At 44.4% G+C, this 27947-nt stretch overlaps 3 protein-coding genes and 1 pseudogene across 5 annotated transcripts in view; 3 read left to right on the top strand and 1 right to left on the bottom strand.

Moving 5' to 3' along the window:
• Positions 1 to 1785, top strand: part of MNAT1 (MNAT1 component of CDK activating kinase) — a 168686-nt gene extending 166901 nt beyond the window's left edge. Inside the window, exon 8 of the mRNA XM_063118222.1 lies at positions 1437 to 1785. Within this exon, the coding sequence (XP_062974292.1) occupies positions 1437 to 1557 (121 nt within the window). The 3' untranslated portion in view covers positions 1558 to 1785. The remainder of the gene's footprint in view (positions 1 to 1436) is intronic.
• On the bottom strand, positions 339 to 16545 carry TRMT5 (tRNA methyltransferase 5). 2 transcript variants are annotated; one of them, XR_010025084.1, is made up of 6 exons: positions 16468 to 16545; positions 14006 to 14652; positions 10901 to 11028; positions 6389 to 7034; positions 5228 to 5377; positions 339 to 847 (listed from the first exon to the last, which is right to left on the bottom strand). XR_010025084.1 is itself a non-coding variant. In XM_063118201.1 (5 exons), exons 1-5 carry the CDS (start codon positions 16470 to 16472, stop codon positions 5292 to 5294), a joined length of 1512 nt encoding a protein of 503 aa, XP_062974271.1. In that variant the 5' UTR covers positions 16473 to 16545; the 3' UTR covers positions 4402 to 5291. The 2 variants fall into 2 exon arrangements, 1 of the variants encoding a protein (XP_062974271.1); XM_063118201.1 differs by lacking the exon at positions 339 to 847 and having other exon boundaries at positions 4402 to 5377.
• Positions 16546 to 16682: 137 nt separating this feature from the next.
• The window catches only part of SLC38A6 (solute carrier family 38 member 6), a 76096-nt gene continuing 64831 nt past the window's right edge, over positions 16683 to 27947 (top strand). For both annotated transcript variants that reach the window (XR_010025085.1, XM_063118205.1), the window contains exons 1-3: positions 16683 to 16817; positions 19064 to 19194; positions 22673 to 22746. Coding sequence is in view for 1 of the 2 variants with exons in the window: in XM_063118205.1 (XP_062974275.1) it covers positions 16716 to 16817; positions 19064 to 19194; positions 22673 to 22746 (307 nt within the window). In the remaining variant the exon portion in view is untranslated. The remainder of the gene's footprint in view (positions 16818 to 19063; positions 19195 to 22672; positions 22747 to 27947) is intronic.
• Positions 19365 to 19483, top strand: LOC134393845 (5S ribosomal RNA; annotated as a pseudogene).

Here is a 27947-nt window from a genome sequence, read left to right as displayed (position 1 = left end):
TGGTTTTAAATTTGTATACGTTTTAATGTTCATTGTTTTAACTTTTGTAAACTGCCCAGAGAGCTTCGGCTATGGGGCGGTATAGAAATCTAATAAATAAATAAATAGAACGGCAGCCACCACTTTGACCGCTCTTGCCTTGCAACTCTGTAGCGGATAAAATAACCAACGGTGGCTGAGGAAATAAGCAACGGTGCCCTCCACGTAACATGATAACCAATGGTGGTTCAAATAGCCAACTCTGCACTTTGTTGGTTATTTGCGTTGGTTTTTTAGGCCACAGTGGGTTAAATCATCAACCGTTGACTATTTAAACCACTGTTGGTTAACATGTCTGAACTCAATCGATGAACATGACCCATCATCCCTTCCTCAATACAGAATATGGTTCTGGTGCGAAAAACCCACAAACACCCAAAACGTAGCCCTAGCTATAAAACTTTTAATATCTGCCACCAAAATACACCCTCTATTTCTAAAGAAAACTCAGTAGCCTGGTTCCTATGGTGCAAAAATAGCATTAATACCCATCACTAGAAACCTTTCAAAATGACCAAAAATGTGTTAAGAGGAATGATTTACAAAAGGGAATAAAATGTTACTCTTCAAATAATACGTTATTACTTAAAATGTATTAAATTAAGAATGCTTGGTTACAATTCCTAATGGGTAAGAGAGCCATCCCTAGCTAAATAAGCTCCCAATAGGTTTTCCTTCAGAGCAAACCAATTCCTTACAGACAGGAACAGATGCTGTCCACAATTCTTCCTCTGCCTCCAGCTCTTTCTGCTTCTTCTGCCTTCTAAGATGATTCAGATGCGCCATGGACTACTTGCTGAAGTTCCATCTAGAAACCTAAGACGTATTCTGTTTAACTTGGCTTTCTCATGGAATATCATATTTTATATCCATTTTAAAAGAATTGTTTATTCAGACAGTAATTACAAATTTACTGAATTTACTTTTAAACGTTTTTAACTTTAATGATACTTTTATGAGCAAACTAAGTTATACATAATACATTTTAGCTTCCTAAAGTGACTTTAGATCTGTAAAGAGCAATGATAGGAAAGTGATAATGACATGAGGAGTCATTTGGAAACAGTTTATACAGTGCCATCTCCTTTCCTGGATGTTCAAGAAAAAGTTGGGCAAGCATCTGATGTGGAAGGTTTTAGTACAGGTCATCCCATCCCATCCCTAGGCTGGACCAGGTGAGACACCAAATCCTCTCCCGCCTCTATAATTTTATGAATAGGAGATCTAACTAGGGTTTTGTCTCTACAGTTTCCGATTTCAGAGTTTTGAGATTTGTTCAGCGTCTGTGGAAATGAATTCAGCGGTGGGAACCAGAGAAGTTGGATTTCCTTCCAGTTCCCATCCTGGAGCATGAAATGTTTGTTTCTCCGCTCAGACAATGCCTCTCTTTGTTCTAGGTATCTAAACCACGTCCGAGCCGCCTCCCTGCAGGATCTTGCTGGTGGCTACACTTCCTCCCTCGCCTGTCATCGAGCCCTTCAAGATGCCTTCAGCGGACTGTTTTGGCATCCTGGCTAGCTTGGAAGTAACCGACACTGGAGCAGAGCGAGCTAAGCAAAACCTCAGGTGAAAATCGCTGCCGTCTGCACTACAGCAAAGCTGCCATCATCTATCTTTCTCTTTTTTTAAAAAAAAAAAAAAAGTGCAGCCAGCTGTGCTTATGTATTAAAAACTCACCGTACAGATCCTTCTTTAAAAAAAATTGTGTTCGTGTTTTTTGTGCGTAGAGAAATGGTGGGATTGGGAAATGCTGCAGGTCGCTTCGCTGAGAGGCGAATAATCCATTTGTTTGGTGCGTTTGAAGTTTCAGAAACAAACTTGTAAGAAGTTTTAAAATAAAGCCAGATTTATTTATTTTTACTATTATTAAATTCCGCGGTTTCTATCTCCACTTCAGGATTCTATTTGCACGAGCAATAAAACGTTATTTTGATTAAATGTTTTATTATAGTGTCATTTTGCAATAAGCATAAAGCCTTTTTTCACATAAAATCGGCTCCTCATAATGCAAACAAGTGGGTTTTCTTCCTTGAAGCACGAGACCAAAAGCGGAGGTATACAGACTTCTTTCTGAATCTATCCCACCTTGTGTTCTGGAAGATGAAAGTTAGGACCATGCTGTAGTGGAATGCACTAGCTCTGTTGCTCTAAAGTCAACAGATGTAGGCCAAGATCCTAAAGCATCATAACTCACGTGAAAAAGAAAGGCATGAGGTACTGGTTCCTCTCTATTCGGCCCTGGTTAGGCCTCATCTAGAGTATTGCGTCCAGTCCTGGGCTCCACAATTCAAGAAGGACGCAGACAAGTTGGAGCGTGTTCAGAGGAGGGCAGCCAGGATGATCAGGGGGCTGGAAACAAAGCCCTATGAAGAGAGACTGAAAGAACTGGGCATGTTTAGCCTGGAGAAGAGAAGATTGAGGGGAGACATGATAGCACTCTTCAAATACTTAAAAGGTTGTCACACAGAGGAGGGCCAGGATCTCTTCTCAATCCTTCCAGAGTGCAGGACACGGAATAACGGGCTCAAGTTAAAGGAAGCCAGATTCCGGCTGGACATCAGGAAAAACTTCCTGACTGTTAGAGCAGTACGACAATGGAACCAGTGACCTAGGGAGGTTGTGGGCTCTCCCATACTAGAGGCATTCAAGAGGCAGCTGGACAACCATCTGTCAAGGATGCTTTAGGGTGGATTCCTGCATTGAGCAGGGGGTTGGACTCGATGGCCTTGTAGGCCCCTTCCAACTCTGCTATTCTATGATTCTATGTGATCAGTTAGAGCTCTGGGTACTATCTTTTCCCTCTCTCAAGGCTGTGGCTCTGATGCTGTATGCCTGACCATTCCTGCTAACAAGGCCCAGTCATCCTTCGCATAAAGTCAGCCCACAGTTCATTCCTCTCCAGCATGCAGAAAATGCCCAGGCGCTTTCATTGCACCTGCAGCAGAGGCAGCACATAGCTCAGACTGTATACACAGGCAGGCAAGGATTATGAGTAGATTGTAGACAACACCCAGCCCATGTGAGTGACCTTGTGGCTGGACCAATTGGGGAAAAATGCCCAGAATATGTTAACTACCCTTCTTTCAGCCCCTTTCTACCCTGACGTTTATTAACCATAACAACAACAACTAATAATAATATCCCACTAATGTGTGGGGTTCCTAATGCTGTCTCATCCAAGCACTGATTGGGTGCTTAATTGCAGTATCTGGTGTTGCTGAACCCAACTCAATCCAGTGGCGGCAAGATAAAAGAGAGAGAAGCGATGGACTTTATATATTGCAATGCTGTTGGAATTAATAAAGCTAAAATCAGCCATGGGGCTATGCATTAGAACAAGGAAAGATATTACCCTTCTGGCAATTTATGAAAACCTTGGTATTAGCATGTACTGGTACCCTGGTGCTTTTTGCAGTCTGAGCCCACAGGTTATTTCTGGTAATGTATTGGTAACTGGCAAATAGAGGGAGAAAACGTGGAGGCAGTGACAGACTTTGTATTTCTGGGCGCAAAGATGACTGCAGACGCTGACTGCAGCCAGGAAATCAGAAGACGTTTACTTCTTGGGAGGAGAGCAATGACAAATCTTGATAAAATAGTTAAGAGCAGAGACACCACACTGACAACAAAGGTCCGCATAGTTAAAAATGGTATTCCCCGTAGTAACCTATGGCTGCAAGAGCTGAACCACAAGGAAGGCTGAGCGAAGGAAGATAGATGCTTTTGAACTGTGGAGGAAAATTCTGAGAGTGCCGTGTACTGCAAGAAGATCCAACCAGTCCATACTCCAGGAAATCAAGCCAGACTGCTCACTTGAGGGAATGGTATTAAAGGCAAAACTGAAGCCACATAATGAGAAGACACAATACCATGGAGAAGAGGCTGACGCTAGGGAAAGTGGAAGGCAAAAGGAAGAGGGGCAAGATGGAGGGATGATATTCTGGAGGTGACAGACTTGACCTTGGGGGAGCTAGGGATGGCAACGGCCGACAGAAAGCTCTGGCGTGGGCTGGTCCATGAAGTCACGAAGAGTCGGAAGCGACTGAACGAATAAACAACAAACAACAAATACAATTAAAAGCCAATTTGATTTATTGTTGTTGTTTGTTATTTATATCCCGCCTTTTCTCCAATACTGGGCCTCAAGGCGGCTTTAGCAGACAAGGGTGTTGGGTTAGGAGTAGGAAGCCCTGGGTTCAAATCTCTGCTCACTGGTGGCCTTGGTCTCACTCGCTCTTTGAAATATTGTTATACATATAACCTCAGATAGCCGCATCAATTCTGCCTTAATCTCACTTTGAGAAAGGACAAGATATAACTATGTAAGTCAAATTCAAAGAACGACAATTGGACAAATGTCTCCTTTCTCCCATATATTTGTATGTACAATGTGGGCACAACAGATATAGAAAATGCCTACGGCTATTCCCTGAAGGAGTCCCTAAGCTCTTTCACACAGTTACTCATTTATCTGATGCACAATATTTGTATTTTACCCAATAACAAAATTCTCTGGATGGATTACAAGAGAGCCTCTCCTCATTCCCTGGGTCCTTCTGCTGAGAGGTGGAATTGAAGAAGAGAACAGAGTGAGCCATAAAAGCCCTGGGTTGCAAATGGGGGCGGGCTCAGCAGTCTTGCTCTGCCCTCTCAAAGCCACCCATAATGCCATTAGTGTCAGAACAGGGCTTAAAAGGGGCTGTGTCTAGGGCACAAAGATAGGAATAACAATTACAGGCTTTCTCTAAGAACTCAGCCCAAACACTCCAATACATAAGCACTTTCTTCTCCTTTGGGTTCCACCTTATCAACATGCCCACTGCTGGAGACTGATCTGGCCAAAATTGTAAAAAACCAACAAGCCCCGACAAAGCATCAACAACATGGAGTGGATATTGTCAAGAAAAGAGATCTTTTCACCTGATTCCTTTAATTGGACCAGTTTCTCATTGACTAGTAAATGACTGCACACAACAGGAACAATAGATGCTACTGGAAAATACGAATTTAATATTCTTTCGAATAAAAGAATGGTCCCCATCCATCCAACTATTGTGGAATCAAAAAGAACCAAATGATGATCAATGCATAATCGGCATATCAATGCAACAGCTGTAATACAGTTTTCAGTGGTGGATAGGAGACGGCTGCTCATATAAGCCCTGATGAACAGTCCACTTTTGCCCACCTTGAAAGACAGAGTTAAAAGTTCAGTTTAATCATCGTTTCAGTAATGGTATCCACAAAGCCTCCTAGACCATCTGATTCATTTTTTCTTCTGGAGAGTCTTCATTTGGGCGCAGGCGTTTCAATGCTGGCTCCTGTGGATCATCTGCACCTACAAGTTTAAGATGACAGATTCTCTGAACCCATATAGATTGGGATGGCACTTACACATTTCTAAGACTGCTTAAGTTTCTCACACAGTCCCTAGGCACCTAGCAGCCACGTGTGCATGCCAGGTCCCTGCCCACAGCCAGGCAGTTTTCATGGCATCACAACCCACGTGGGTTTGTTGTGGCATCAAAGCAGCCCAGTGCATGCACACGGTGAAGAGGTGGTGACAGGCCGGGTGATGGCACGGGCAGCCATTTCAAGGGGAAAGAGTCCTGTGAGTTAGCCATAAGAAAGGAAATCTGAAGAAGGAAAGACAAAAGCCACAACTAGGGAGCAAAATTAAAACCACACATTCACACTTGTGATGAACCAAAAAGTAGTGATAGTTACACAAAAGCCTCTGTGACGAAAGGAGGGGCAGGAGAGCTTTAAAAAAAGGATCTTGGGAAAGAATGCAGAGGGCTGCTGGTGAACGGGGTTTTTTTTAGCACCACCCATCCCTAAAAGAGCCTTCCTGGCTCCCCACCCACCCCAAAAAAGTCTACTGTTGAAGTTCAGGGTCTCTCTGGAGCAGCATACAGTGTGAGTTAGAAGGGAACTACTGGCTGCTCCTTCCATGCACACCCACAGGGCTCTCTGGATCTCAGCTTCCAAGCACAAACCTCCAACAGGACCGAAGGGGCAGAATTTTAATAAGCATCCGAGATGCCACATCACATGTTCTTATAGGGAACAGCATGAAAACTGCACATGGAATGTGTGTTGAAGAGACATGCATTCATTTCACCACATATACATGCATGGGGAAGCTACGATGGGCTGTTGCTGCCCCACATATGTACAGCCATGACACTGATGCATGGTTGTCACACACATTATTTATGGTCCACAGAAGTCTCCCGTACATGAAGAAGAACCATAGTTAAGAATCCCCATGTGATGTCTAATCTAAGAGAAAGGGTTCCGCTTCAAACCTGCAAAGTGACCTTGTCCCTTGCTCTAGGGAATTTACCTGCCAGAGAAGACGACGACTTGTACAACAGCTTGGCTGGGAGCTGGAAGCTAATGCACATCATATCCTTATTGGGTGCCACTTTCCTCACTAGTTCGATGGAACAGAGGCCCTCTAGCGACGTTCCCAAGCAAGCTTCAACTCTTGCCTGAATATCTTGCGCAGGGTCGTCATTCTTGGAAAAGCAGTGGCAATGCACGGTGGGAAGGCCAGTGCTGCCCGGCTCTCCATCCAAGAGATGCCTGAAGGCATCCAGGAATTCAATGGCCATGGCCGGCAAGTTCATGACGATATGCAGGGAGCTCTTCCGCTCCCCCAAAGAGAGCTGCTTGGCGAGTTCTTCCTTCACCGGCCCCTCCAGGAATTCCCTGCCGTCCATGTTGAAGACCTTGACTTTTTGGTCCACTTTGTTTAATTTACAGTTGTGCTGCAGCCACTTGTGGGATTCCGGGTTGAGGTCGTTTGCAAACACCACACAGTTCTTCTTCGCTGCAGGGATTGCAAAAGGCCCCACCCCTGCAAAGACATCGAAGAGAAGGTCGCCCGGCTTCAAGAGGTCCACGATGCGCATGTGTTCTGTGCAGAGGCGGGGGTTCCAGTAGACTTTGGAAAAATCGAATTCATATGAGTAGTAGTGTTCCTTAACCTACAGAAGTAATAATAATAATAATAATACTGAGTTGATCTCTAACAATCAAAGCTCAGGGAAAGTGATGCCCTGAGAAGTTACCTTACGGCCAAGATTACACCTGAGATTCTAGGCTTGCTGTTGGTTACGGGAGAGGAGAGCCTTATGAGCTTGAAGTGAGGACTTCAGGGCATGAATAAAGTCCTGGATTGTACCCTTGAAGTAGGCCTCAACCAGACACCTTCTGTGGCAGGTTTTTGTTTTGATACCCCCCACCCCTCTCTGTGGAATCTTATGCATGTCATCTCAGAAGTCAATCCCAGTGAGTTTATTTATTGCATTTATATACCGCCCCATAGCTGAAGCTCTCTGGGCGGTTTACAAAAGGTTCAGCCTTAGTCTGGGCAGCTGCTGGATATCTGCAGTCACATGAATCACCCCTCTCTGTCCCATCTTTCCACACCCTTTTTGTCTGCTGTCACAGTCATGATTTACAGGAAAACCCCAAGACTGTGAACTGTTACTCCGTACAGCTTCACGTGCACTAACAGTGTCATAATGGAAAAGCTATGGATAATCAATACGAGGGAGACATTTCTCTCCTTCTCTCGTAATATTCAGACCCAAGGGAGTCATCCCATGAAGCTGACTGGTGGGAGATTCAGGACAGATAAAAGGAAGTCCTTCTTCACACAGCACAGAGTTAATCTATGGAATTCGCTACCAGAAGATGTAATGATGGCCACCAATTTGGATGGCTTTAAAAGGGGGTTGGACATATTCATGGAGAAGGCTACCAGTGACTGGACTAGATGTCCCCTTGGTCTGATCCAGCATGGATAGCACAAGATAGCACAAGAACAGCAAAAGGGAAAGGGGGGTGGGAGTGGAACAACCAAGCTGATAGTGCTGTTTCCAGCACCATATTTCTGCCATGTCTACTCAAAGATGGTGGACACCTGCTCCTACCACCCCTTGCACTCACCCCCTCCCTCAGTCCTGCACCAACATAATCATTTAGTCCGTCAGAGGGGATAGATCCTTGGAGCTATGGAAGTGAGCTGTGTGACAGAGTGGCATTTTAAACCTGGATCTGAGGTAGAGATCTTAGCCCAGTTTGAAAGAAACAATTTTGCATTCTGAACCATCGATACCTTTCCCTCTCTATGATTCAAGATGGCTTTTCTATTGTTCTGCCTGATTTAAACGGGGGGAAAATATCAGATGAAATGAACACACTGATTTCAGTGAAGGAGCTTCAGAGCGGAAAAGTAGGGGCTGGTAGTCTAAACTAGGCCTTTGCCAGTAAATGATACATCACATTTTCAACTTGAGAGCTGATTTCTGAGGGCAAAATCCATTTATTTATTTAATAGATTTATATACCGCTGATCATATTTAAAAATATCTCTAAGTGGTTACATCATCGTCTATGAACAGGCAGGTGTATCTATCATTTCATTTCATGTTTATTTCGCATGCAATGTTCACTGTCAGTAACTGGGAAAAGATCATGGCCCACAAGTGAGTGTTATTTTGCAGGCAGAGGCTACAATATGAGAGCCAGTGTGGTGTAGTGGCTAAAGTGTCGGTCCGGTAGTCAGGAGATCCAGGTTCTATTATTATTATTAATTGCATTTATATACCGCCCCATAGCTGAAGCTCTCTGGGCAGTTTACAAAAGTTTAAAACAGTACACATTAAAACAAATATACAAAATTTAAAACCATAAAAAGCATAAAACACAGTATCCTTAAAAAACAGCTATTCTGGGGGTCCGTTAAAAACAAAAACTCAGCATATGCTGTTAAATGCCTGGGCGAAGAGGAAGGTCTTAACCTGGCACCGAAAAGATAACAATGTTGGCGCCAGGTGAGCCTCGTTGGGGAGATCATTCCATAATTGGGGGGCCACCACTGAAAAGGCCCTCTCTCTTGTTGCCATCCTCCGAGCTTCCTTCCAGGGAGGCACTCGGAGGAGGACCTTAGATGTAGAGCGCAGTGAGTGGGTAGGTTCATGTCGGGAGAGGCGTTCCATCAGGTATTGTGGTTCTAGTCCCCACTCAGCCACACAGAAACCCACTGGGTGACTTTGGGCCAGTCAAAGACTCTCAGCCCAACCCACCTCACAGGGTTGTTGTCATATACTTAACAAGGATAAATGGAGAGGAGGATCATGTATACTGCCTTGACTTCCTTGGAGGAAAAATGGTGGGAAATAAATGCAATAATACATACATACATAATACATACAATATATGTGGGTGCCATTCAAAATGGTGCTGTGCATTGCCTTTTCTATGCAGGAATCAGATCCCAGGTACAAGAGATACCATATTGATTTGTTTTTGTCCCCCCACCCACCCCAGCAACTCATTTATTAGAGTGATGCAGTGTTAAATACCCCTCTAAAAAAAGGACAGTGATTGAAGACGCTTCCCAAAAATAAAAAGTAACAGTGTCCCATTCCACATAGCTCTATTTTTAAACTTGAACTATTAGGAAAAACATCTTTTGTGTTTCTTTCTTGTACTAATTGTACTAATGTTGTTCCCCGCCTCAATCCAAAAGGGGAGGTGGGTAAGACATTATTATTATTATTATTATTATTATTATTATTATTATTATTATTATATAAATCAGTCATAGATCTTGCTGGAGGAATCCAATTTGTTTACCTGCTTTCTTCAAACCAAAATGCACAAACACTGAGCAAGAAAGTCATATTTCTGAAGGAGCAGAAAATGGTATGTGGCTTCTGAACTAGTAATAAAATGAATGTTTCTGCAAGTGTTCATTAATATCTTCATTATTATGTGTTTAAAAATAAATAAATATGGGCTATAAATTCAATCACCACTAAGCTACGCTCTTCCTTCCAGAGCTGTGATTTCATTCAGGCTAGACTGGGACATCTGGGAACATGCAGAGGCTGCCAAGTCTGTAGAACTGAGGAAGGCAAGCATTAATACGTTGGATTGCATCTTTCCATGATGTCTGCGTTTCGCTTTGTCTGCTTTCTTAATGTTAAGATTTTTTAACCCTCTTTTTGCTAAAAGAAAGTACATAACATCAGAAGTGCCCTACTGGATCAGACCAAGGGTCCATCTAGTCCAGCACTCTGTTCACACAGTGGCCAACTAGCCATCGGCCAGGGATGAACAAGCAGGACATGGTGCAACAGCACCCTCCCGCCCATGTTCCCCAGCAACTGGGGCACAGAGGCTTACTGCCTCAAATACTGGAGATAGCACACAACCATCAGGGCTAGTAGCCATTGATAGCCTTTGCCTCCAGGAATTTATCCAACCCCTTTTTAAAGCCATCCAAATGGGTGGCCATCACTACATCTTGTAGTGATGTATGCGGCAGGGTCTTGCTATTTACTGTTTTACTCTGTACAGCACCATGTACATTGATGGTGCTATATAAATAAATAAATAAATAAATAAATAAATAAATAATAATAATAATAATGATCTTGAGTTCCATAATTTAACTCTGCGCTGTGTGAAGAAGTCCTTCCTTTTATTTGTCCTGGATCTCCCACCAATCAGCGTCATGGGATTGATCCCTTTGGGTTCTAGTATTTTGTGAGAGGGAGAAAAATGTCTCCCTATCCACATTCTCCATACCATGCATAATTTGTATATTTGTTTTTAACGTTTACTGGTTTTAACTTTTGAAAACCGCCCAGAGAGCTTTGGCTATGGGGTGGTATATAAATGTAATAAATAAATAAATAATTTTGTGCACCTCTATCATGTCTCCCCTTAGCCTCCTTTTTCCAAGCTAAACAATCCCAGTTGATGCAATCTTCCCTCATAGGGGAGATGCAATCATTTTAGTTGCTATCATATTTAGTACTATTAAAAGCCCCGGTACCTTGGTTATCATATTAGCTTCATCTCCAGCTAGCACTTCCATCTGAAAGTTTCGATAAGCACTATCGATGGTATTGATTTTATTTACAGCACATGTAAGTCCTTGATTCTTGTCGATGATAACTTGGCCTGGAAAGCAGAGAAACAGGCAGTGTCAAGTTTGCTTTTTAAAATGCAGAAATGTAGTTGAAATGGCTTCAATACAAACACACAAACAACTTATGAAAAGCGTCCCCATGAAATCAATGCTTTTTAGGGATTTTTATAACAAAGAAAAGTCCCATTACCCACAGAGCTCCCCAAGTATTGCATTGAGCTTGCCAAGGGCTGTGGCACAACATTTGCGCTCCTCTAACTCTACAGGGGTCCCCGGAACCCTTGCAGGCTGTGAAGAGAACCGCTTTCCCATGCAGCATTCATGGCGTTTGCTTCTGTTGTAACGATATGGAGGGTATATACACAGTGCTTTCTTCTAACTAAAGAAAATAGAGAGCCGTGTAAGTGAGCAGAGAAGCAGGTGGGTGACTTCAGTAACGAAACTTTATAAAAGCTTCGTTACTGAAGTCGTAACTGGAATCAGTTGCCTGGTGAGGTTGTGGGCTCTCCCACACTAGAGGCCTTCAAGAGGCAGCTGGACAACCATCTGTCGGGGATGCTTTAGGGTGGATTCCTGCATTGAGCAGGGGGTTGGACTCGATGGCCTTGTAGGCCCCTTCCAACTCTGCTATTCTATGTTTCTATGAAAACTAAAAGCCTTGTGGCATCCGAAAGGCCACAATTCAATTGTTATCATGAGCTTTTGAAGGCAAGAGTCTATTTCATCAGATCTCTAGGAAAAACCCAGGCCACAATGAATGCGTTGAGAAGTCTTTAAGGTACAACAACTCTTTGTTTTTTCTGCAATTGACTAACACAGCTGCTCTTCTCATTTTTATAATTTATTCCAATGATAGAATTTACATTGCCTGGTTACAGAATTTGGGAAATCTATTCATTAGGGGGTTCCATAGTCAAAGTGGGGGGAAAGCTGGACCTCCCCAAATGGGGCCTACATTTCTGTCCTACCCTTTGACAAGAATCTTAGGGGGTGGGTGAGCAGAATGAGGAACTGGTCAAATTCCTCTCACCTTCGGCAGGAAATGCAGACCAACACCACTAGGACAGGGGTAGCCAGGAGACAAAAGGAGGAGACTGGTATTCTGCCAGCTGACCCACTCTGAGCACCCGTGAAAACTGGGCTGCAGAAGATGTTAGCCTAAACGTCTTGGGCATTCACACAGAGACCTGGTTTCTCTTATTGTAAGCCCTTGAGATGGAAGATGCAACATTTTTCTCCCTCTCCCATAATACTAGAACTCAATGGGGTCATCCCATGAAGCTGATTGGTGGGAGATTCAGGTCTGTACAGCACCATGTACACTGATGGTGCTATATAAATAAATAAATAAATAAATAAATAAATAATAATCAAATAAAAGGACGTCCTTCACACAGCGCATAGTTAAACTATGGAATTTGTTACCGCAAGATGTAGTGATGGCCTCCCATTTGGATGGCTTTAAAAAGGGGGTTGGGTAAATTCATGGAACAGAAGGCTATCAATAGTAGTCCTGATACCTCCAGTATCAGACGCAGTAAGCCTATATACACCAGTTGCTGGAGAATATGGGTGAGAGGGTGCTGTTGCACCTGTGTTCTGCTTTGTTGGTCCCTGGTTGACAGCTGGTTGGCCATTATGTGAACAGAGTGCTGGGTGAGATGGACCTTTGCTCTGATCCAGCAGGGCTCTTCTTGTATTCTTAACTATACATTGAAAATGGCAGCCCCATGTTGAGTTTGCACCTTTCACCACATGCTTACCTGTGCACTGACATTACCACTAGGGATGTATGAGAATTTCCTAGTTTGCAAAGCATGCTAGTATGACACGTTGGCAACCCTGAGCATGAAGTGAGGAGCGTAATTCTCAGGAAACATTCACAATTTCCCAAGCTTACGCTTGTGTTTGAAAGTGTGCACTTCCAAAACCATGCATTTTTATGCTTTAGCCTATGGGGGAAAGCACACATTTGGGGGTATATGCTTGGAAAAGTGAACATTTTTCATGTTAAAAAATGCACATTTTTTCTGAAGACAGATCAAGCATAACATGTACTTCTATAACTCAGCTGAGTTGGACATTACACTTCCTGTTCTAGTTATGCTTGCATTCAGATGCATGAACCACTTGCTTCTCTGAATACCTGACAGAGGAGGGACCATAGCTCAGTAGACCCCATGCTTTGCATGCAGGAGGTCCCAACTTTCAATTCCTAGAAAGCTCAGGTAGCAGGTGATCTACCTATGATTGTGGAGAGCTTCTGCCAATTGGTAGACAATACTAGGCTGGATAGACCCACAGTCTGGCCTGATATAAGGCAGCCTCCTATGGTCCCATGGAAGAAACATCCAAATTGCTGACACAACGTTCTCACCCCAAGTCAGATCGATAGCTCCAGCGTCCATCTTGGGATAGGAGTCCTGACCACATGTGAGATCTGTGGGTTGGCCATTCAGATGTCATTTCCTCACCTATCAGTCATACGTAAATATCTGTTTTCATATTCCAGACAGTTTAATACCTTTATTAGGCCATCTCAAAGATCACAAAAAATGTCTCCTTCCCCTGTCAAAGTTCTAAGTTGTTGCCACATCAGAGATGAAGAGATCTGGAGATTTTGAAAGCCTGCACACTTTTGGTGAGCTTTGAGTTAGCCTGATAAAGTTATTACACTATATGAATTTTTGATTTTTTTTACACTATATGAATTTTTGATTTTTTTTCTTATTGCCAACACGACTGCTTTCGTTTTTTGAATGTCCTCACAAACATCTCTAATATTTCTGTATTCATCACTTTTTTGCTTCTTTACAAAAAAAAAAAAACCCACAAGGACTCACAGTAAGCTACATTACTCATGTCGGGCATTTAGAAACCTGAGTGATTTTTCACGCCTGACATGCTAAATGCTGCTTTAAAAAATAACAGCTGAATCATCCCTTAGGAAACCACATAGTTGAGGACTTCTACCAAGTTCTATCATGCATGGTGTAAACCTTAACATACCAATTAATTTTTTGTAAGGCAGCTGATGGTCTCTCAGGTTCAAGTGAGCTATATGGCCAATTCTGCTAAATGCAGTGGTCACTTCCTGACCTTCAGGAAGCACCGCTTGCAAAATTTCTTCCACCTTGAAATGATCGTAAGTCAGTTCCTGGTTGTACTTGACTATGGTAGGGTTAATGTTAAAACTCTTTAAGATCTGTTGTTCAGATTCGCCCAGGGAACCGTCAGCAGGTATTTTATGAGGATCTAACAAAATGAACCTTCTGCCTTCATCTTCGGGGTCTTCCACAACTCTCTTGAGACCTGGACGTTTCAGCAGCACCTCTTTAAGAGACTTCACCAGTTTGTTGATGATGTCTTTGTTAACTTTAAGAGCTGGGATGACAACATCCTTCTTGAAAGCAGTTCTGTCAAGGGTGGTCATGCCACGTACTCTGGGATGAGGCGAGTTCAGCTCAAGGTCAACTTTCTTGTCAAGCATCTCCGGCATGGTCAAGAAACTTTTTCTCTGAGCTACTGCAAGATGTCCAGGCAGTTGATTAAGAGATTGGCCCCAAAGCATACAGTCTGCTGGAAATGATGCATTTGATGTCCTCGTTCCAAAGTATTTCGTTTTCAAGAGACTAGCAAATAAGCTGTTTAATCTCCTGCAAATCCAGAAAGGAAAGTATTCGTTTTATAGACATTATGTAAGCATTCAGACAGAAATGCTACAAATTTGCATGTCTGCACTGTTCTCATAAAATCACTTCCACTTGTATGAGATTATCTAAAAACTTACCTTTGGGTTATGGAGGACAATGTGGCAACAAATTAGAATTTTGACAGAGGAAGAAGACATTATCAACAACTACCCTAATAAAGCCCCAAGGCATGGGCTGGAGGCACATTGAGGCAGACACCTTGTTGCTGCTAAGCTGGTCTGGGTCTGGTCAGTGCATGGAAGGGAGACCTAGGAACTAACTGTAGCTACCTTGAATCCCACAATGGAAGAAAGGTGGGGTATACATGTAATAAATAAAATAATAAAGTGCCCATGTTTTGACAACTGTATCTTAGTTTATTAAGCTGAGATATGCATGAGTCTTTTACATGCATCTGCTTTCCCTTCACTGTGTGCAGCAATTAAACACGAAAGCCTCCAATAAACCATACTTCCCCACTTTGTCCAAACTAGGAAACTATGATTCTTAGGTTCAGAACAAGCCAAGGTCTGAAACCAACTGCGAACCATAATTTAAGATCCTGGCTTGTTCTGAACCTAGGACCATAATTTTCCAATGCATGCCATGAAAGGAGGATATATGATGTTCTGTGCATGGACAAAAGGCTCAAGCATTTCAGCTTACCAAGTCAAGTTCACAAGGTTAAGACTGTCCACTACTCCCAGCGTATGATGGGGGCATTTATGTCAGCTGTCTTTATCAGTCTAGTATCTTAATGAAATTATTTTTATCTGTTTTAAATTTCATATGTTTAAAAACTTATACCATGTTTTATTATCTTGTATTTTGTGACCTGCCCAGAGAGCTTCGGCTATTGGGCAGTATAGAAAATGAAATTATTATCATTAATAGTAGTAGTAGTAGTAGTAGTAGAAATGCTATGTTGGCTAGGGCAGATGGGATTTGCAATTCATCAACATATGTTGTTTAATGTCATAATATTTCATTAAAGTGTTTTAACTTTGTATGCTGCCTAGAATATTTTGTGTATATACGCGGGATATAAACTGAATAAATAATAATAATCTGGAAGGCCACATGTTCTCCACTCCTGCTGTTGCATTAGATTTCCTGCATGGATGGAGCAGGGGTTGAACTCAATCAGGAAGGAAGCCAGATTCCAGCTGGACATCAGGAAAAACTTTCTGACTGTTAGAGCAGTACGACAATGGAACCAGTTACCTAGGAAGGTTGTGGGCTCTCCCACACTAGAGGCCTTCAAGAGGCAGCTGGACAACCATCTGTCAGGGATGCTTTAGGGTGGATCCCTGCATTGAGCAGGGGGTTGGACTCGATGGCCTTGTAGGCCCCTTCCAACTCTGCTATTCTATGATTCTAGGAGTGGGAAACCCGTGGCCCTCCAGATGTTGTGGTCAGGAACGGTGGGAATTGTGGTCTAACAACAACTGGAAGACCACAGGTCGTTGGACTAGATGGCTTACAAAGCCCCCCTCCAACTCCTCTGCGTCTGAAAGAACGTGTCCTTGGGCATGTGCAGAGTGCATTTTTGCCTGATCAAATGGGAGGAAACGAAATCACGCTGCCCTCCCTCCCTCCCTCCGCCCAGTACCTCTTGGGAATGGCGGGGAAAGGCTTGTAGAGTAGAAGAGAGCGTGGCTTCCACGCCGGCAGGTTTGAGCCCCGGCACCTCTCTCAAGAAGGGAGGGAAGGAAGGAAGGAGGCCGCCGCTGCTGCTGCTCCTCCTCCTCCTCCTCCTCCACCATCACCAAGCCTCACCTCATGCCGGCCTCGCGTCGCGTCTCCCTCAGCCCCAAAGGCCCGGCCTTCCCGCTTCTTCATCATCAGCAGTCGCCGGGCGAGAAGGAGAAGGAGGCGGAGAAGGAGAAGGAGGCGGTGCAGCCGGGCCTCCCCGCCCTCAGGCCGGCTCTGTCAGGGCCGAAGCACCGCCCTGCAGTCGTCCTCTCCCTCCCTCCCTCCCTCCCTGCCCGCCTCCTCTTGGGATTCTTCCCCTCAGCCGTCGCGCCATGGAGGAGCCGCGAGCCGGGAGCGTCAACTGCGAGCCGGGCTGGTACTTGTCGGCTCAGGAGCTGGAAGACGGAGCCCCGCTCCTGGCGCCCCCGGGCAGGGTGCGTGTCGGGGGGCCGGAGAGGAGAAAGCGGGGGCGGAGGGGACGAGGGAGGAGGGTCTCGGGGTGGTGCCTGGCTCTCCCTGGAAAGGAGGTGGATAAGATGGAAAGAAAGGAAGAAAGAAAGAAAGAAAGAAAGAAAGAAAGAAAGAAAGAAAGAGCGCCCCAAACACTCTTGCAGGGCTTCCCCTCCACCCCACACCGCATTGCCCCCCACATCTTGCCCCTGCTTCCTTACCCCTCGGGGTAAGAGGCAGAGCTCCCTGGGATATGGTCTTTAAACTTATTTATTTATATCCTCCAGGGAGTCCAAGGCAGCAGACATTTTATCCTCACAACAACCCTATGAGGTAGGAGAGGCTGAGAGGCAGAGACTGGCCCCAAGTCACCTTCATAGCCAAGTGGGGGCTAGAACCCGGGTCTCCCCAGTCCCAGCTTAACACTCTGACCGCTACACCACGCTGGCTCTATACACACTGGACTGCAACTCCCATCAGCTCCAGCAAAGCCTAGTAAGTGGTGAGGGGTAATGGGAGCTGTAGTCCAACAGCATCTGGAGGGCCACATATTCCCCATCTCTGATTTTGCCCATTCTTTTTTCTTGAGTTGCTCAGGGAGGTGTGCATGGGGAGCTGCCTCAGTTTATCCTCACAACAACTTACCTGGGAGGCAGGTTTGGCTGAGAGTGTGAGTGACCCCAAGCCACCCAGTGAGTTTTAGGGTTAAGTGGGGTTTGAAGCCACGTCATCTGCTGAGCTCACCCCAGTATTGCTAATACATGAAGCTTCACAGCCCCATAGCATGGACATGAATATCACCCCCATCTAGATATACTGGGAAGTTCACAGCACCATAAAATATACACATAATACTTCTCACTCAACATTATTTATCCTAGAATGTTGGACATGGCCCACAGACTGTTCCCATGGCCCAGACACTTGGAGCTTTGCAGTCCCATAGAAAAAGAAAAGACTACACACACACCCCTTATACACGCGCACACACACACACACACTGACCCAGTTCACACGTAATGACAACCCTGAGTACTGCTTGAGTATGGCTGAGTTCGGACAACACGCTAATCAACGGGGCAAGGGATAGGAACGGAGTGGGAAACAACAGTTGATTAGCGTGTCATCCAAACTCAGCCTATGTGTTGTTGAAATGTGGGTTATGTGCGGACCCTGCGCTATGGTTTAACTATGGGGTTCTAACCCCAAACAATCCACAACCTAACAACAAACCATGGTTTCTCTTCCTAGGTTGTTTGTGGTTAACAATCCAGAGTTAAACCATAGTGCAGGGTCTACACTTAACAATTCACGAGTCATTGACAATCCATACTCGTTATCATTCATAATACTCAACCCATGTGCAAACCAGGGCATTGTCACCACTAGACCTAGATAGCAATTCCACATGTCCATTGAGCCCCATAGCACGCGCACACCTCACAGCACCATAGAAAAAGTATCCCTCCTTAGTGCCATAGAAGCACAGCACAGCAAGCTTCACAACCTTACGAAGTCCTGGAACTGGGGGGACCCAGATCATAGTCTCATAAAAATAATAAATATTGCTCAGCAAAACACCGCTATTTTCATACAGTCCTCCATGTAACAGATAAGCATTAAAGATCCAGTCTCCCCACCCCATTGTGCAGGACTCCTTGCAATATCATAGAGATTCACCAGCTCTATTAATTACTTTATTTCTTTTGAGTTTTAGTATTCTGATAAATTATATGGAATAGGGATGGCCCTGATTCAATCTTAACACAGGCATATCCTGGCTCTGGCTCTACAGCCACTAACGAGAGCAAGGAATAAAACTTCTGCAATTAAAGTTGGAAATCTCACATTTTTTATTACATACCTCATTATTTCCAGCTCTAGGAAACCTCCACCATGACAAGATTTGGTTTAACAAGACCCAGGCAATGGAACGGATTTTTCTTTTAATTACTGATCAACAGTAGTTATCTGGGCTTGTTTAACTGTTTTGTCCCTGTTAACCTTTTGTAGAGACATATGCCTAGCTATTTTATTCAAAATGGCCACCCTGAGTTCCTAGGATATAAACGCATATTTTACAGTAGTTGTAATAGATTTTAAGACACTTTTGTGTATCTGTGCCTGTTTAAGTGCCTCTTTATCTGCAATCACTTTGGCCTTGTAGAGTTGTTTTTCCCCAGAGGAAGAGTTTGCAATGTAATTATCTGTTTGGTTCCAACATTTACAGAGACCTTTGAATCCTATCTCATCTGGTGCTTCCTTTGGCTTCTCAGTGTTTAATTTAATGAACGCTATCATGGGCAGTGGAATCCTGGGGTTGGCCTATGCCATGGCCAAGACTGGAATCATTGGATTTAGGTATGCTTTTAATGTCAACTTTATTTCTAAGTAGTCTGAGAGAATTTATGGTGGTGTATATTCATCTTTTGCTAAGTCCAGCAAATACTGCAAGATATTTTAAACATATAGCACCCAGTATTCCCAGATGGTCTCCCATCCAAGAGGCCTGACCCTGCTTAGCTCCCAAGATCAGGCCATACTACCCTGAATGCACCCAATCTCATCTGATCTTGGAAGCTAAGCAGGTTCAGGCCTGGTTAGTACTTGGATGGGAGACCGCTTGGGAATATACCAGGTGCTGTAGACTACTGCTACCATTGATGTTTTAAGAAAATAGAAACGTACGCTTCAAAAATGCCAGTTGTCTTTAATGCCCAACTGCCCCCTGCCTCGTCCCTCCCCTCTTCTACACATGTAGAGGTGGTAGATTGGACAAATGATAGATTGGATCAGAATGCTCCTGCAATCTTACTCTTTCACATTAGGGAGAAAGTCCAGCCCTCTTCCTGTTGTCCTAATTTTTTACTTAGGGAAGAATTGTAGCTTAGTAGTAAGAGTACAGGCCTTGCGTGCAAAAAGCCCCAGATTCAATCCCCAACATCTCTGAGTAAGGTTGAAATGACTGCCTGGAACCTGGAGAGTCATTGCTTGTCAGTGTAGATCAGCTTTCCCAAACTTGATGCTCTTCAGATGCTTTGGATTACAATTTCCAGCATTCCTGACTATTGGCCATAGTAGCTGGGAATGGTTGGAGTTGAAGTTTGAAATGTTTGGAGAGCACCAGTTTGGGGGAAGACCGGTATAGCCAAGACTGAGCTAGGCAGCTTCCTGTGTGGGGTGTGTGTGAGAGAGAGTGAATTTAATGGAAGGAATCATTAAAATGGTATCTCCCACTTGTCATATCAGAACTTTTCACACATCATTCTGCTGTATCTGTAGACCAGGCTTCAGTCTCCTTAGGAAGCTGCTATAGGGCACTTATTAATGTGAGTTAATCAAGAAGTAGAATGTATAGCTAAGAAATAAGAGGAATGTTGTGTTATGTGTGTATATGATTTATTATGTGTTGTTGTTAAATAATAATAAAATTATTAAAAAATAAATAAAAAAGGAAGCTGCTTTATATGAGTTCAGACAATTTGTCCATATAGTCCAGTATTAACTATTCTGACTGGCAGTAGGTCTCCAGGGTCTTTCCCAAAGCCTGCTCCGTGATCTTCTACCTAGAGACACCATGGATTGAAACTTGGACCTTGTTAATACATAGCATGAGGTTTTCTACTGAACTCCTGTCCCTCCCAGTATTGTCCTCCTCTCTCCCTGATTCTAGGCACCAAAAGTTTATTTGAAGAAGAACTTCCGGTGGCACCCTAGATCGGCATTGCCCAACCTGGTGCCCTCCAGATGTGTTGGACTGCATCTCCCAGAATCTCCCAGTGCCCACACATTTTCAAGCTTATCTTTGCATCCATGTAGGCCTTGCTGTCTTGAACGAAAAAAAGGGTGAGGTCCTCAGCAAGCTGGCTGCGGGGATTCTTGGAATTGCAATCCTATGCAGTTTGAGGGCACCAGGTTGGAGAAGGCCAAGTTACTCTCTCTCTCTCTCTCTCTCTCTCTCTCTCACACACACACACACACACACACACACACACTCACACACACACTTTTGTGCTTCTTGCTTTGATTAGAACCCAGTCAAAACTACATGGGTTGGGTGAAAATTGTCCCACTTCCTAATTTTGTGAAATCACTCCCAAAGCAATACATGGGATAAAACTGGGATCCACAAACAATGATGTGTGTGTTTTTCTAGCTTCAGTACCAACTTTGGGGGTGAACAGTGGTAAATAACACACAGATGTTTTAGGCTATAGCTCCCAGCATTTTTGACTCTTGGCCATGTTGGCTGGGGGTGATGGGAGTTGAATCCCGAAACATCTGGAGGGCACCAGGTTGGGGAAGGTTGCCATAGATTCTAGGGTCTAGAGCAGAGCTTTCCAAACTTTTCGTATTGGTGGCATACTTTTTAGACATGCATCATTTCGCGACACAGTAATTCAGTTTTACTAGCAAACCGGAGGTTAAACTAGCCCCTTATAATAGATACGGACACATACATAAATTGTAATAACGAAATGTATGGGGACACAACATATCTCATGAAAACCTTTCATTTATATTTTTAAAAATATATGATTTGCAAGATAATAACATACATTTCCAAGACTTTTCACATTGAACCAATTTTGTCGAGCTGCGATCAAGCGGCGGTTGAGACGGTGTTCTATCAAAAAACTGGACCCATTTAATTTCTCGAATGCGTCACTTCAGGTGCAGCTGCGTCAGCAGAAGTGACGCGGAATCAGCTGTTTCGACCCGATTATGCATACTGCGCATGCGCAGCACCTGTATGATCCCTCGACCGTGGTGTGCATACATGGATATGACGGAAGGGGAATATACTAGTGCACCATACTCATCAGCACCTTTGCTCCATAAAAATGCATGCAAGTTGGTATTGCTTATTTTACATAGACTCAGCAGTTTCTCGTTACGTTCGCGTGACACACCTACACACTGCAGCTGACACACTAACGTGTCACGACATACAGTTTGGAAAGCTCTGGTCTAGAGCAGTGGTCTTCAACTGGTGGGTCGCATTCCAAAAGTGGGTTTTGATTTTAGTCCTGATGGGTCACGGCAAAGTCATTGCTGCCACTTTGGGCATGGAGAAAATTGTGAAAATGGGTACTATGTTGCAGGTTGGGAGTTTGTGGTGGGTCTTGGGTCTGGACCAGTTGAAGACCACTAGTCTAGAGTATGTCCAGATTTGGGCTTTTGTATATCTGTACACCAACGTATTCTGATGCATAAATGTATGTTTGCAAGCAATAGCCCTCTCTTTTTCTGACTTGGAAATTGTGAGCAGGGGTGATTCATGTTGCCAATGCTGGGTTTAATAATGCTGGAAACAGATCCTGGGATGGTGAGTAGATCAACCAGCCAGAGAATAGCTAAGGCTTGCCCTTCCTTCACTCACCATAGGGCTATTTCTACTCACCACTGGCAAAGAGGAAAATATTGTCTAACCAAAGTTTAGATTATGAAATGGTTCAGTAAGGCCGCAGTCCTGTGCGTGTTTAGACAGAAAAAAATTACAGTGCCCAACATGGCTGGCTGGGGAATGCTGGAAGTTGTAGGGTTTTTTTTCTGTCTAAACATGCACCCTAAGAGTGTTTTTGCAATATATGGGTGAGCCATGATGGGGTTTGATTTTAACATTTAGAAAAAGGATCAAAGAAAAGCAGAACATGGAAAATACTGAGTAATCAGCAATGGTGTGAATTGTATTCCGCCACTGTGGACCATAAAATGAGGAAACATGTCTTATGATCTTTTGATTGTTTCTGAGAAAATGCAACCTCCCAGCGCCCTATTTTAGAGAGAATCTATTTGTTTTCAGTATGGCCTTGACCTTTCCTCTTTTCTTTCCTAGTGTGTTGCTGTTGATTGTTGCCATACTTGCATCTTATTCTGTATTTCTGCTGCTTAGTATGTGCATTCACACTGGTAAGTGAAGGACGTCTGCCGTTTTAAGGTGCTATGCCAGGTAAACCTTTAGAATGGGCAGGATGGCAATGTATTTAAGTTTTGAATAGTACATTTCAGGGGCTGTGTTATTAGTGGGGTTAGTGCCATATCGGTGATGAATTGCTACACCTGTGTGATGTTACTTTATTGCATTGGTTTGCCTTGTCTGATAAAAAAAATTATTAGTATTTTTAGTATTACTAATATTATTATATCCCCTCTTTTTCCCAATACTGGGAACCCCCTTGCATTACAAAAGACTTTGGAGCATGTTCTTGTTTGTACAGCCTCTCTGTGCAAACTAATGGCCTGTTGTGCCTCATAGTTGCCCCCATCTAGTGCCCCCGCTCTGAACTAAGAGGCCACTCTGTAACACAGCCAGAATTTGTATCTGAGAACCCCCTGCTTGGGAACATAGGAAGCTGCCTTATACTGAGTCTGCATTCAGTCCTTATACTGCAGCATTCAGGTGCAAAATAAGATTTTACTTTTTACTGAGTCTCATCTGTTGAGTTACGCAGAACTCTTCTTTGGACCAAAGAGTTATATGGTGTTCAAAAGCATGCACAGTCCTGCAAAAAGGGCAGACGTTCTTTGCCATTGCCATGACCCGGACACTTGGAGCTTTACAGTCCCATAGAAAAGGAAAAGACTATCTCCCCCACACACACACACACACTGACCTGGTTCACATATAATGACAACCATCTAGCCCAGTATTGTTAACACTGACTGGTAGCAGCTCTCCAGGGTTTCAGGCAGGATTCTTTCCTCACCATACCTGGAGAAGCTGGGGGTTAAACCTTGGATTTTCTGCATTCAAAGCATGTGCTCTGTCACACTGAGCCTATGCCCACACCCTCAGCTCCTTCCTTCCTTCCTTCTTTTCCTTTGTTCTGCTTTATTCTGCATCGGATACGAAAGAATCTGAGTCAGCATCATCTTAGCTTAGAATCATAGAATCGTAGAATAGTAGAGTTGGAAGGGGCCTACAAGGCCATCGAGTCCAACCCCCTGCTCAATGCACGAATCCACCCTAAAGCATCTCCGACAGATGCTTGTCCAGCTGCCTCTTGAAGGCCTCTAGTGTGGGAGAGCCCACCACCTCCCTAGGTAACTGATTCCATTGTCGTACTGCTCTAACAGTCAGGAAGTTTTTCCTGATGTCCAGCTGGAATCTGGCTTCCTTTAACTTGAGCCCATTATTCCGTGTCCTGCACTCTGGGAGGATCGAGAAGAGATCCTGGCCCTCCTCTGTGTGACAACCTTTTAAGTATTTGAAGAGTGCTATCATGTCTCCCCTCAATCTTCTCTTCTCCAGGCTAAACATGCCCAGTTCTTTCAGTCTCTCTTCATAACTATAGCTTCTTAACTAGCTTATTATTGCAACACATACAAACACCCTGACCTTCTCAGTACAGCCTTTTCGGTATTACATGGCTACACTCTCCTCTATCAAGTCATTTTAATTTTAATTTCTCGATGTCTTTGCCTTCCCTTTTCTGTCGAGTGGGTTTCATGTAGCATGAATACTTTTCTTTTCTCTTCCTTTATTCCTTTTGTTTTCCATAGCTGTCTCTGGTCATTCAGTTGACTCTTCCCCGACTCTTCTCAATGGCTGCTGCTCCTTGTCTTTCACTTGCACATGGGCCTGCATTTTTAAGTGCTCGACCGAGGTATGGTCTGATGGTTAATTATTATTTTAGAGTTATCGTTCATTTTAGATGGTGGTCATTCCATAAAAATGCCCAGGACAACTCACACAATTTTTTTTGTCAACATTTAAAATGCAATAAACAAGTTTCAAAATCACAACTAGAACATTAAAGTCAGTCGCTAACTTTGCTGCTTTGCTTACGCAGTTGATGTAGCACTACCATAAGCGACCTTTGAGTGCTACACCAGTAGTGTAAACTGGCCTGACAGGTTTTCCTTGGCATAGCTCTAGAGATCGGACACACCATTGCTCCATCAATTGCATAAACAGACTGGCAGGATTGGCGACAGTAAAACAGTAAAAAAGTGACAGTAAAACAGGGGTGGGCAAGTTATGGCACTCCAGATGTTCTAGCCTAGAACTCCCATCTTCCTTCACCGTTAGCTATGCTGGCTAGGGCTGGTGGGTGTTGTAAGCCAGAACATCTGGAAGGCCACAGGCTGCCCACCCCTGCAGTAAAAAAACACCACACATGCTAAAGCCAGCACAGATTGAAAGATGCCCAGTGGGACAGTCTGATTTATTTTCTAGAAATAAAGTAACCTTTACCTTTTGGCCAAAACACAGGAAGTGATAAATACCAGGGGTTCTCAACATGGTGCAGGAACTCTAATGGCACCCATGAGGCTCTCTTCTCCTTACCCCTTCCCAAAAATTAGTTGAAGAAAATCCTTGGAAAATGTTAGGGCAATCTTCTTTTTCTCCCTTTCTAGCCTTTAGCCTTGCTCTCTTGCTCCCTTCTGCTCCTTTGCATTGCTGTTTCCCCCTCCTTCCCAACCTGTAACCTTGCTCTTCCCCCCTCCTCATTAGCCCACTGTTTCTCCTCCTCCTAGTTCCTAACCTTTCCCCTCTTCCTCAGTGCCTTGCTGTTTCCTCTTTCCTCCCAGCTAACCTCGATATTCATCTCTCACCCTTCTTTTGCTCACTTTTGACTAGCCAGGCCCCCATGGCATTATAAGACTAGCCACATCTTCTACGGGAGCCATTTTGTTGTGGTGCCCACAGCGGTTTCTCAAATATGCCCATGGGTCCAAAAAGGTTGGGGACCCTTGATATACACTGTTGGCCCACCTTATTGGAACAGCCTCCTGACAGGAAGACCACCACTAAGGATGTCCATTTCTGTGTACTACTCAATATAACTCCCTTAGGCTGCAGTCCTCAGCATGTCATACCTGGAAGTAAGATTTGTTGAATACTGCAGAATTTACTTTTGAGTAAACTTGCATAGAATTGCTCTGCCTATGAGATTAGACACAGCAGAATATCATCCCCATATCGAGTTGAGAGATAATTATATGGGGTACCCTGAGTCTGTGTTGTATACACATGATTTAGCCACATTTAATGCCATTTTTGGTGAAAGGCAGGATACGGTGTGTTTTTTTAAGTTATTATTATTATTATTATTATTATTATTATTATTATTATTATTATTATTTATTTATTTATATAGCACCATCAATGTACATGGTGCTGTACAGAGTAAAACAGTAAATAGCAAGACCCTGGTTATTTTTCTGGATAACCTAGAACTGAAGGTAGTCTAAAGGAGGAAAAGACAAAAGAAACAGATAGGGGCAGTAGCTGTTTTATAGTAAAAGAGCTGTCAGTATGATAACATTTTCAAGGACCCGATGCTATATTCCTAAACTACTACACAGATTTATTCTGCTTTCTGGCAAACAAAATTATTCTTATTCTTTCTATTTTGTTGTTGTTGTTTTTAAAAAGGAAATATGAATAAGGGCCATGTTAGACATAATAATATGACATAATATGAGCCTTGTGTGGCGCAGAGCGGTAAAGCAGCAGTTTCCGCAGTTTCCCCATAGCCTGAGTGCAATCCCAGCGGAAGCTGGTTCTCAGGCAGCCGGCTCGGGTCGACTCAGCCTTCCATCCTCCTGAGGTCGGTAAAATGAGTACTCAGTTAGCTGGGGGAAAGGGAATCACGGCCGGGGAAGGCAACGGCAAACCACCCCGTTATAAGGCCTGCCAAGAAAACATCAGCGAAAGCTGGCGTCCCTCCAAGAATCAGTAATGACTCAGTGCTTGCACGAGAGGTTCCTTTCCTTTTTAGACATAATAATAGCAGTGCTGTGTGTTTAAATACAAATCTGACAGTCATGTGTGTGTGTTTGTGTGTGTGTGGTGGGGGAGGCATTATGCACTCCTTACCTGCATGCTGCATTTGCAATTGTATTGGGATCCTGTCCCCTGCTTCTAGTTATTGGGGCAAATCCAGGACAAATAGAAGGGCCTTGCTAGACATGCCGGATAAGCCGGCAGGGAGGCGGGGCGACGGCGCGCTAACTTTAGCGCGTGCCGCCCCGCCTCCTACACGCACGACGCGCAGGGACTCCAGAAGCCCTGTAGTGTCGGCCATTTTTGGGGGGGGGTTAAAGGGGCCATGTGCGCCCCGAAGCCGCCAGACAAGGTAAGTGACTTTTTAAAAAAATTTAAGCCCTTCCTGCCATCCCCGATACCTCCCTGCCCACTCTTTCTCTGCCCGCCCTCCCTCTCCCCGATGCCCGTGCTGCCCTCCCTCCCTGTCCCCGATGCCATCCCAGTGCCCTCCCTCCCTCTCCCCGATGCCATCCCGGTGCCCGCCCTCCCTGTCCCTGATGCCATCCCGGTGCCCGCCCTCCCTCTCCCCGATGCCATCCCGGTGCCCGCCCTCCCTGTCCCTGATGCCATCCCAGTGCCCGCCCTCCCTCTCCCCGATGCCATCCCGGTGCCCGCCCTCCCTGTCCCCAATGCCATCCCGGTGCTCGCCCTCCCTCTCCCCGATGCCATCCCGGTGCCCGCCCTCCCTGTCCCCGATGCCATCCCGGTGCCCGCCCTCCCTCTCCCCGATGCCATCCCGGTGCCCGCCCTCCCCCCCCGGCCCAAGCGCTGTGCCCAGTCCATGGCTTTTCCCGGCTACTCGCAAGTAAGCGAGTAGCCGCAAAAAGCCATGGACCTTGCTAGACGTTCCGCAGCCCCAGCCTCGGGCCGGGGCTGCGGAAAAGGCGCGCCATAAGCGAATTTGCTTATGGCGCGTTAAGGGAGGTTTCAGCGCGGCCTGACTCCGGATTCCCCTGTACGTCATCTGGATTCAAGGTGCTGGTTTTTACTTATAAAGCCTTACACGGGACCACAATTCCTGACAGAATGCCTCTACCAACATGAACCTACCTGCTCACTGCACTCTACATCTAAGGTCCTCCTCAGAGGATGGCAACAAGGGAGAGGGCCTTCTCAGTGGTGGGCCCCCAATTATGGAATGGTCTCCCCAACGAGGCTCGCCTGGCGCCAACATTGTTATCTTTTCGGCATCAGGTTAAGATCTTCCTCTTCTCCCAGGCATTTAACAACATATGCTGAGTTTGTTTGTTTTTAACGGACCTCAGAATAGCTGTTTTAATAAAGATACTGTGTTTATGCTTTTTATATTTTTAAACTTTGTATATTTATTTTAATG

This window comes from Elgaria multicarinata, chromosome 2, assembly GCF_023053635.1.
Source record: "Elgaria multicarinata webbii isolate HBS135686 ecotype San Diego chromosome 2, rElgMul1.1.pri, whole genome shotgun sequence".
NCBI classification, from domain to species: Eukaryota; Metazoa; Chordata; class Lepidosauria; order Squamata; family Anguidae; genus Elgaria; species Elgaria multicarinata.
Note: the sequence above shows the minus strand (reverse complement) of the source record. Positions and strands in the feature narration are given on the sequence as shown.

What these genes read in the sequence shown, in the direction of transcription:
- TRMT5 (XM_063118201.1), bottom strand. An exon ending in AAGCTAATATGATAACCAAG is followed by an intron (nt 7,035 to 10,900) that starts GTACCGGGGCTT and finishes TTACTTCTGTAG; the next exon opens with GTTAAGGAACACTACTACTC. An exon ending in GTCGTCGTCTTCTCTGGCAG is followed by an intron (nt 5,378 to 6,388) that starts GTAAATTCCCTA and finishes TTAAACTTGTAG; the next exon opens with GTGCAGATGATCCACAGGAG.